The sequence below is a fragment of the Solanum stenotomum genome, chromosome 9, assembly GCF_019186545.1.
Source record: "Solanum stenotomum isolate F172 chromosome 9, ASM1918654v1, whole genome shotgun sequence".
NCBI classification, from domain to species: Eukaryota; Viridiplantae; Streptophyta; class Magnoliopsida; order Solanales; family Solanaceae; genus Solanum; species Solanum stenotomum.
This window is the reverse complement of record NC_064290.1, coordinates 5992744-6003718: the sequence shown is the minus strand read 5'-3', so window position 1 is coordinate 6003718 and position 10975 is coordinate 5992744. Positions and strand designations below refer to the sequence as shown.

The following is a 10975-nucleotide window of genomic DNA, read 5'->3' as shown; positions in this document are numbered from 1 at the left end:
TTTTTTTTTTTTTTTTTTTGTTTCTAGATTTGTTCTATCCTTTTCTCAATTTTTGAATACCCATTTTGTTATCAGTTGGGTGTCATTGATTAACTTCTTTTTGGTTGTGTTATGATGAATTTTGGGTTTGATTGAAGTACTGATTTTTATTTTTGGGCTCTTTCAGATTGGAGGTTTATGTATTGGTTATGCAGAGTGTGTTTCCAAAGAAAGAGTAGATTGAAGAAAAGGGTTACAGTTTGGATCAATGGGTGGGAAGAGATCTATGTTAGGGTGCTTGAATTTGGAGATCTTGGTGGGGATTTTGTTAATTTTTGCTGTTCAGCTTTCAGATGAAACTGACCCCGGAGATGGTAAGGAACAACAAATATTAGTATTATATTTCGAGTTGTTTTGCGTTGAAGGAGAGGAATGCTAATTTTCATGTTTTCGGCAATGCTGGTTATGGGGGACTGAATTATGAGCTGAGCTAGTTGTTAACTTGAACTTTATTTTGGGTAAACGTTTTTAAGTCGGGGGGAGCTGGAGTTATCGAAATTGGTCGGTTAAATGAATAGTCTTTATCCATTTCTGGAATTAAGTTAGGACATGACATTAGATATGAGGTTGCGTAGGAAATGGATTAGGTAGAAGATTAGTAGGTAATTGAGTGTTGTCTTGCTTATCCTTTGATGCTGGTAGTCGTAGTATTTCCCTTGGTAGTTTCTTGTCCTTGGATTTGTGTTACTATTATTGCACTGTTTTGTTGCGGTTACCGTTGCTTATTTTTTTCTTCTCAGAATGCTTTGTCATGCTTTCTATAGTATTTCGCCACTATTTCTTCACTTCTGTTATTTCTTTTTTCGATATGCCTTTTCTTGAGCTGAGGGTTTATTAGAAACAACCTCTCTACCTCTTAAACTAGGGGTAATGTCTGCGTGCACTCTACCCTCCCCAGAACCCACTTATGTTATTGTTGTTTGAATTAATTTACAAACAACTCCATCATACACAAACAAAAAACCTTAAAAATAACCTAATCGTTTCACTTACATTCTCAAAAAACTTGCATGCCGCAGTTACCAATTCTACTAACAGTGGACAAGCTGTCATTATTTCAGAAAAAAGAAAAAAAAAGAGACAGTCCCAGGAAATTGAAAGGGGGAGAAGAGGAAATGAAGTACTGACTCCTAGGTTGCTAGTCAAGTGTAGGGGGCTATGGCCTTGTCAAGTGATATGTGAATTCAACACATATTATTGTCCTAAATATCTATTAAATTGCCATCTTGATCGTATAAACTTTGCTTGGTTTGAAGTTAGCATGCTTTAAATGTTTGGAATCGAATTTTCTAGTTCATTCATGATCAATATCAACAATATTCTTATATGGTTTGAAATTTCTAACTCTGGCATTTTCCTTTCTGCTGGTCTAGTTGCTGCAATTAATGCCTTACATGCTTCCCTGGGATCACCTCCCCTTCCTGGCTGGGGTGTCAGTGCAGACCCATGTGATGGACAATGGCAAGGGGTCGTATGCCAGGAGACAAATATAATATCCATGTAACTACCTCTTATTCGTTGCAGCATTTCATGGATATTTGGAAGTCGTAATGTTAATCCTTCTAATCATCTTCTTTGCAGTCAATTAAATGCTGCTAACTTGGCAGGTGAACTAGGGGATAACTTAGCATCATTTTCTTCTCTCAAAACGATGTACGTGTACCCCACAGATATATCTCCTTTGACACATATTTGGTTGTTTTTTCTGTGCATGTGCTGCATATATTATGTGGATGCTTCCTTTTCTAGAGGTTTCTTTTATTGTGTGACATGTGAACAATAATTGTGGAAACTTCTTGTGGCAGAGATCTGAGTAACAATCACATTGGCGGAACCTTCCCATCCAGTCTGCCAGTTACATTGCAGAATATGTATGTATTATCATTATCCTAGAAGGGGAAACAGAGAATGAAGCTTGAACTATCACAGCTTACCTTTTGAGCAAACCATTTGATAGTCTTTACCTTTTGGCAGTTTTCTTTCAGATAATGATTTAGCCGGAAGTATCCCCAGTTCTTTATCTTCCCTAAGTCAACTGTCAGCAATGTGAGTTTCAGCTTATATTTTAGATTGGAGATTTCCCATTACCGTAATCATGGTTCCAGTCAGCTATACTTCTCTTTTGTTTCAGGTCTCTCAATGGAAACCAACTGACTGGAGAACTTCCTGATTCCTTTCAAGGCCTTACAGCATTGGTTAATCTGTATGACACCAAAACAAAAGCATTTCAATATTTCCATAGAGGTTTTTAATTGTCCATAACTGGTGGATTATTTGTATTCTTGCAGTGATTTGTCAAGTAACAGTTTCAGCGGAGCTTTGCCGTCATCAGTAGGAAACTTGTCCTCCCTGACCACTCTGTGAGTGATTCTACATATTGTTGAATTGGTTTGTAATTTATGACCAATAGAAAAACCGCTTATTTCTTTATCTCCAGACATGTGCAGAATAACCAGCTTTCTGGAACTCTTGATGTTTTACAAGATCTTCCCCTCGCAGATTTGTACTCTTCGTCACCATTTTAAACTCCAATATTAATTCCAGGTCCATAGTATGATATAATATCGTACTAATATCTCCCATCTTTTGTGTCCCTCCAGGAATGTGGAGAATAACCTGTTTTCTGGGCCCATACCTCAGAAGTTGTTATCTATTCCCAATTTCAAGTAAGTACATTTCACTTTCTGCTTCTAAATATTGTTGTTTGTCTTCCAGCATGTAATCTACAATATATTCTTGCCGCCTAGTACATTCTTGTGCAGTTGTGCCTCTTTGTTCGACACAATCTGCTAGACAGATATTCAGAAACTATGGAGACAGATTCCTTGTTGAAGTTCGATTATTACATGCCAAACTGCTCTGTACTTTTTGTTAATACTTAATACCCTCCTTAAATCTGAATGACAACCTTGATCAGCTTGTTGTTCATGGACAATTAAGGCAGATAAGATCTGAAGGGCTACAATCGTTAACATAAAAACAACAATTGTACTCCACACTCCTAAAGCTGCAGCACATGTATCATCTGTACTCAGCTTCATATTCCCTACCCACTTCAGACCATACTAAACTTTTAGTTAACATACTGGTGAATATCAAACTTCACTAAAGGGGAGAGTTTCTGTGCAAAATGACAAGACTTGAATAGGCTTCATCATCTCATTAAGTATAGATCAGCGGAAGAGTTCAGAGTGGCTTCTTTATTACACCCTAAGTTTGTTGGTTGGCAAAAAAATGCAATTGCTATTGGCAAACTTCTCAATTTTCTGAACCTATACGTTTAAACATTTTATGTGCATAGAAATTTGTGTGTGAGTGTGTGTTCTGTCTCTTGTGAATGCAAGACCTCGTTAAATTCCTATAAGCTAGAAAAACCTTGATCTGAACTACAATACTCTTTGTCATAAGCAGGAAAAATATTATGAAATGTGTGTCGTGCTAGTCTGTATGTTAGCTGCACCATCTTTAACAATAGTATTTTAGAAAATTGTTGAGTCCCACATCGTGTAGCATGAGGAAGTTGACTCCTTTATATGGTCTTGGGCAATCTTCATCTCTTGAGCTAGCTTTTGGGGTTGAGTTAGGCCCAAAGTCTTTTTTATACTATCGGAAATCTGATATGTTGAAGAGTATATTTATGTTGCAAAACAAGATTATGCTTACAGGTTTATGGCACTGACTTAGATTAGAATTGCTAGTGGGCACACTGCCTATCGACAGCTTGAGTCCTAAACGTTAGAATAATTTCAAATTACATTAGGTAAAGTAGCCAAATTTTGATATCATCAGCACAATTACCTAAAAAAAGAATAATCCTAACACTATGCTGCTCAATTTAACAATTGGATAAAAAAACATCTAGCCTCACAATAAATTGGAAAAAATGTGACGTATACAGGCTAAAGGATTATAGTAGCACAAAAACCATATGACACCCATACATGAGGTATATGTCACGCTGGACCATGGACTGCCAAGCTGGATCATGGACTGCATTTTGGTCATATTTAAGTTCACTAGCGGGCTAGCATTTAAGTTTTGAACACAGGCGTGATTTTCATATCATATTGTTCTATAAGATTTGTTTGCCGGGAAATTTGATTTATTGAACAATATTGGTAAGGGTACATATTGATCCATGCTAGGAAGATCTATCAGTTGTTTCATTCTTTTTTTCAAGTGTCTTATATAGGTTTTGACTCTTGATTGACTTTAATTATGAGAATTGATGGCTAATGCTTTCATGTACTTGCTAATTTTGTTCTTGACGTGCAGAAACACTGGAAATCCTTTCAACAGTGTCTCTCCTTTGTCTCCACCCAACAGTAGTATCGCCCCTTTGTCTCCACCTACTTCATTTACGAGACCCCCTCCAGCACCACCAGGACCACCCTTTTTTAAGCCTCCAACTTCAACACAGACACCACCGACTTCAGACGGAAAACCTGGGCAAAAAGCTGATGGACCATCAGTAACTGCAGAATCTAGTTCAAAAGGAAACAAAAAGTCTGTTAAAAGGGTAGTCTGGATATCCATTGCATCAGTTTTGTCATTTATAATATTGGTAATAGCAATCCTGCTCTTTCTGCCAAGATGCTTTAGGGAAAGGCAAGACACTAATTGGTCCAGACGGCACGAAATAGCTCCTGATGTGGGCTCCAGGGAGAATCGTAGGGATAATGGTTTATTGGTCCTACCTGGACATGATGTAGAGAAAGGTACTGCAAATTATTAAACCTCTCAACTTTTATATCGTGTGTATTGTTGCTAGTATTTGTTAGTCTGGCTTTTTTCCTTAGTTCTTACAGGGAAAACTAGTACTCTTTAATTTAGGCTCTATTTGAATCTGCAGTCTTGACATCTAAGTATGCAGCTAAATATATAGTGGTTATCCAAGTGCCCAGGGGCGGACCCACCCTTACCCAAGGCCTTCGTCAGAAAATTACATAGAAAATTACATGGTATATAGAGGTCAAATTTTGATTTAATAAAATATATACAAGTATTGACACCTCTTGACACAAGTTAAAGGTTCAGTCTAGTGGTTAAGACATTGCTTAATGACTACAACCATTGACACCCCTTAATGACAATGGCCGCTACAGTATTGTCAAATTCTCTGTTACAATCATAAACGCCCTACAAAAGATTCGTGAATTTGATATCTGTTTTTGCAACATTCAGAACTAAAAAGCTCTGACTCTTAACCTCTTCTACTCTTTTATGATAAGTGGACTTCATATGTTTTGAACAGCTCCTCCTCTGGTGAGGCCAAAGGAAGAGCAACAACCAAGGAGACCGGCCCGCACTCCCATGCCACAGCAGGAGCAGGAGTTAAATGTGCAAAACCTGAGGGCAGTGCCAAAGAAGGATACTAGTGAGATAAACCTAAGCAGAATTGATATTGATTCGATGTTGCCACCACCTCCACCTCCACTACCACCTCCGCCACCGCCACCGCCACCACCCTTTTCTCAAGAGAGAGTTATTGTGAAGCCAATTCTACCTGCCGACAATACTGCAATGAAGTTTCCCCATAGGCCACTTCCACTAACTTCTGTGAAATCTTACACAATCGCATCTCTTCAGCAATACACCAACAGCTTTTCTCAAGATAATCTGATAGGATCAGGAATGCTGGGAACTGTGTACAGGGCAGAGCTTCCAAAAGGGAAGGTATAAGTTATGAATGATATATGATGTATTGTAATTTGATACTCGAAATTACCAACTGTGTTTACCTACCCTGCTGTATTCTCTTGAACCTAGATTGTCAGCTTTTCTCTTCTTATAATTTCCTTTTTTGGGGGTCTGGTGTTCTGTGAGCACTAAAGATGCCTCTTATCTGTTGTTGCATTACGTATCTTGCTCTTGCATTTCTGTGCTTAATTGCTTAGAATGATTCACGGACTGATTGAATCGTATGTAAATATGGTTTTGTTGGTGGAAATCCAAAGTCATACATATTAGGGTAAACTGTATTTCATAAATACAGATAAAAGCAAAATGACTTCCAATTGCTTCATGAGATATTTCTTGTAACTTAAATTTTCTTTAGGACATTTTTTGGTTCTTATCCTATATAATCTTTAAGTGGCATTTTCTTCCAAATAGCCAACACAATTGATCAACTGTTGTCATAGAACAATCAACATTCAAGTTGCATGAGCTTATCATTCTGATTTGTACCTTAGTTTTGTCATTTGCTGTATAGCAGGATCTGCCAAATACTGATGCATCTTTTCTAATGAGAAACTATTTTATAATCAGAATATACAATGTCCCTGTTTTATTTTCAGTGTACATTTATTTATCTGGCATGCAATCTTAACTCTCATCCCATTGCTAACATTATTTGAATCATTTGGTGGTCACATTGTGTTACTTCTGACACTTGACCCTTTGAATGCTTATGCAGTTACTTGCTGTCAAGAAGCTGGACAGAAGAGTTTCCAATCAACAGAAGGATGATGAGTTTCTTGACCTAGTAAACCATATTGACGGAATTCGTCATGCTAACGTTGTCGAGTTGATGGGCTATTGTGCAGAGCATGGTCAAAGGCTTCTGGTTTATGAGTATTGCAGTAGTGGGACACTACAAGATGCGTTGCACTCTGATGATGAATTCAAGCAACAACTTTCATGGGATACACGGATCCGGATGGCTCTTGGAGCTGCAAGAGGCTTGGAGTAAGTAAAATAACCAGTCACATATACATAGAAACCACATGCAAATATACGAGTATATACATATGAGCTATGGAAAATCTGATGTTGAAGAGTTATTTGGCAGTGATCTATAAGAAATTTCTGTAAGCAGTACTAATAATAATTTAGCACTGGAGCCCCCAAGGCCTAGCTCAAGTGGCAAAAGGTGGAGGATTTGTGGCTTAGGTCGCAGGTTCAAGCCCCACACCATGCAAAGCGAAGCCCGGTATTTAAGTGGAGAAGGGTAGAGGGGCGGGCCCATTATCCACCGAGTTTAGAAGGCTGTGATTGGTCCAAAGGGCGGGTCACAGACAGATTTCTCGGTTATCAAAAAAAGAAAAAAAAAAAAATTAGCACTGGAAGGTAGCAAAGAACTCAAATCACAAACTAGACCTGAACTTTCATGCCATGTACATACTACAATGACATAAAATGATAAAATACTGTTGGGAGATGGTCTTTATAAGTATATGTTAACATTATATTTGGTGCTGTATTTCGGTTTATACTACTTTCCATTCCTCCTCCACATGAGTTCATACAAGGGAAGCTGAACACGATTGTTGAAAGAAAATATCCTCATAGTCATCCCACCTGTGAATTATTATTAGTGGGATTGCTAGGTGATCTAATTCTTAGATTTGCATGACAAGCGAGTTAAAGCAAATTTTAAATCTCATGTATTAATTATTTGTTCTTTTATGCAATGAAGGTATCTCCATGAGGTCTGCGAGCCACCTATTATCCACAGAAACTTCAAATCTGTCAATCTTCTCCTTGATGAAGAGTTGGCTGTGCATATCTCTGACTGTGGTTTAGCTCCACTGATATCATCAGGTGCCGTGAGCCAGGTAACTTACCATCCAAATATTCTGGATTAGAAGTGTGGAACAAGCTGACATTTACCTCTTGGGGTGGGATGGTCATTTTCTGCTTGCATTTCCAGTTGAAAGAAAAGCAAGTTCCAGGTTTATGATGGAAGTGAAAATGTGAACTAAGTAGTAGTTGTTAAGAAAGGAGTGTAATGATGATCAAAATGCTTCCAAGTAACACCCCGGAGTAGAGCAGTAATTAACTACAAATGTAGTTTCTCGTAAATGGATAACTTGTTGTTTAGAAATAGTTGATTTTGTAATAGTGCCAGAAGTTATACGGTCAATTTCAGAAGGGTTAAGTCTTTTTCCCTGTAAGTCTAGAAATCAGGAAACAAATCTAGCTAGTCTGAGACTACCTGGTTCCCCAGCTAGTCTGAAGTATTTGTCATGTTTTAGCCTTTTATAACATTTCAATGCTTCACGAGATCTAAGTAGACACTAGTGGATTTTGTAAACAGGAGAGTAGATCCTTTCCAACATATGCTGGACTTGCCTTCTCATCTTCACCCCTTGACAAAGAGATGAAATTAGTGATCCTTGAAACTGTTCCCAATAGTTTTGCTGCTGCACATTTAATATGATGTAACAAGCTCCTGTATTTTTTTCCCTGTTGGAGAATTTTGACTTCTAAAGATGTGTGAAGAACAGTTTCACTATGTTAGTTTGACCTAGTCATACATAAAGACACTCTACAAGTGCTTTTGTTAGATGGGTTTTCAGAAACTTAAATTCTATTTTATTTTTATGAAGTCCACATTGTCTCCTCTCATTAATAAGAAACAGTAAAACACAAGATTGAACTAAACAAGACATCACGGATATGACTGGTTTTTTCACTTGTACTTCGTATGATAATAGATCTGCTACTCTAGGAGCATGTGGATCATCAATCTTTGCTGAAACCTTACCTTTTTTGTTTTTCTTATGCACTGTGCCGAAGAATTTGAAATTGAATAAGTGAAGTTGTACTTGATTTTCAGTTGTCAGGACAACTTCTTACAACCTATGGCTATGGTGCCCCAGAATTTGAGTCAGGGATTTACACTTCTCAGAGTGATGTATACAGTTTTGGCGTGGTGATGCTGGAACTCTTAACGGGCAGAATGTCATATGACCGGTAAAGCCATTTGCATCTCATTGAATAAATTTTGTTGTGTTGTTTTCTCCCAGCTTTATCATTACCTATATATCATATTCAGAACTCGAAGTCGAGGAGAGCAATTCTTGGTCAGATGGGCAATCCCTCAGCTACATGATATTGATGCCTTGACAAGAATGGTTGATCCTTCTCTCAAAGGAAAGTACCCACTTAAGTCATTATCACATTTTGCTGACATAATTTCCCGCTGCGTTTTGGTAAGTTTTTTAATCCTTTCTTTTATTACAAGCGAGTAATTTTTCCAAATCTCCACTTTCTTCAATCCTTCATCAAACTTTGGGTACAAATGAGGAAAAAGGTAACATGGAAAATGATTTATTTCTCGTCACAGAAATTAAAATAAAAAGTAAAAGGAAGGAGCTGTACTGTGTCAAAATAGGAACTCTACACATGGTGTCTTTTGTTTTTCGTAGCCACTAGATTATGAATTATTTACCAGTTTAAGGACATCTGTGAATCTGTAGTATGAGATGTACCAGGAGTCTGAATGCCTTTTCATGACTCGTTGAAGAGTGTGTGTATGTTGTAGTTGAAGCAAACAACACTAGGAAAGTCTGGATCAACGAACAATTTACTAATAATACCCTATTCACCAAATTAAATCTTGTGGCAGAATACGCGTGGTTAACTAGCACACAATCACACACCAAACAAATAAATAATTAAAATAACACAAGGAATTTACTAGGTTTGTCAAAACCCATTTCCTCGGGGAAGAAGCGGAGAGAATTTTCCACTATAAAAGATAAGAAAACAGTACCAAGAGATCCCCTATTACAACCCTTTTAAATACCCAAGTGTTTGCCCAATCCAACTGCCCCGGCCTAACAATATAAGCAAATAATAGTGGTTCGAAGCTTTTCGGGGTTGGGTCACAATTCGGATCTGCCAGAATCCAGACACAAAGCTGTAGAAGCAACAGATATATTACATTTGCTTTCCTTCTTCTGCTTATTGTTCTCCTGTCTTTTTGTTTATTCGGTGGGTGTTGGATTTTTCACTAGGTAATATGCAATTTTTTGTACAACCAAATGCTTGTGTATGTGGGGGAGAAGAAGAATGAGGCACACTCTATTGGTTGGATATTTGATTGCAACTGATATATCCATTGTATTTATATAATGGTCAAATTTTCAATGTTTCAATGAACAGAAATCGATACTGATAAGTTAAAAGGAACCAAGTAGTTGGTGCAATTCCAATGTGAAGCCTGTTCACAGTGTCCTCCCCATTATCATCTTTCAGTTACCCTTCTAGCAATGACAGAGAAGAGATTAAATGCATCATATGATTTCTTAGGGACTATTTCCATTTGGCTCCACCTTCCATAGCCTATTCCCGCTATCTTATAGATTGATCGCCCCTTCAGAACCCAACAAATTGTGTGCAGAATACAGAGTACTATATTACTGTTAACCAAGGAAGAGTGAAGTAGTTTTCGTGTGGCTGTTTTGTGAAGCCCATCTCATATCTCTTCCTAGCATGACTAAGATTTAGCTGTTGTATAGGATTTGCCTTGCACATTTTGTTGTAACTATCTTTAATATTTCCTTGCAGCCTGAGCCTGAATACAGGCCACAAATGTCAGAAGTGGTTCAAGACCTTATACAAATGATAAGAAGAGAATCTCCCAGTAGATCTGATGAAGAATGATTTGAACCAGACATGCATACTATAGCAGATTCAGGCATGGAGTAACCAAGACTTCCAAGATTTTTTTTTACTTTTGCGAAGAACTTTACTCGAACTGAGATACTTGGAACCAAAGATTTTGAGGCTGTAGATGCAGTGCGTTGCCAGCAAAGCTTCATACCTCCAAGACAAAGGGCTGGCTAGAAACTGCGCGATTTCAACCAACACAGCTCGGGTTATCCTGATTCTTAGTACAATTTTTTGCAATCATTCTAATGTTCATTTATAGTCCAAACAGAAACCACAATGCATAAAATGCACTAACCCCATTGTTTTGAGAGCTTATTTATGGTTGTTAATTGGTATATCTGAAGTTGTAAATCTTTATTTGTTCTGCTGTACATTTTCAATTGTTTGTACAAGAATATTCTTCACACTTTCAACATGGACTTTCCTGTAGCACATTTTTCAGCCTTCAGTATCATCATGGATATATTGAATAATCACTTGAAGGTTGTAATTTTATAATTCCTCCAAACATTATGTTTATTTTTCTTATATA

At 37.5% G+C, this 10975-nt stretch overlaps 1 protein-coding gene across 1 annotated transcript; it reads left to right on the top strand.

The window, feature by feature from the left end:
• The first annotated feature begins 130 nt into the window (after nt 1–130).
• On the top strand, nt 131–10852 carry LOC125876107 (protein STRUBBELIG-RECEPTOR FAMILY 3-like). The gene is made up of 16 exons (XM_049557223.1): nt 131–353; nt 1413–1539; nt 1621–1692; nt 1845–1910; nt 2014–2085; nt 2171–2242; nt 2328–2399; nt 2477–2542; nt 2640–2705; nt 4315–4757; nt 5294–5715; nt 6458–6729; nt 7460–7598; nt 8603–8739; nt 8822–8978; nt 10339–10852. The coding sequence occupies exons 1-16, from the start codon at nt 248–250 to the stop codon at nt 10432–10434; spliced, it is 2385 nt and encodes a 794-aa protein (XP_049413180.1). The 5' UTR covers nt 131–247; the 3' UTR covers nt 10435–10852.
• The last annotated feature ends 123 nt before the right edge of the window (nt 10853–10975 follow it).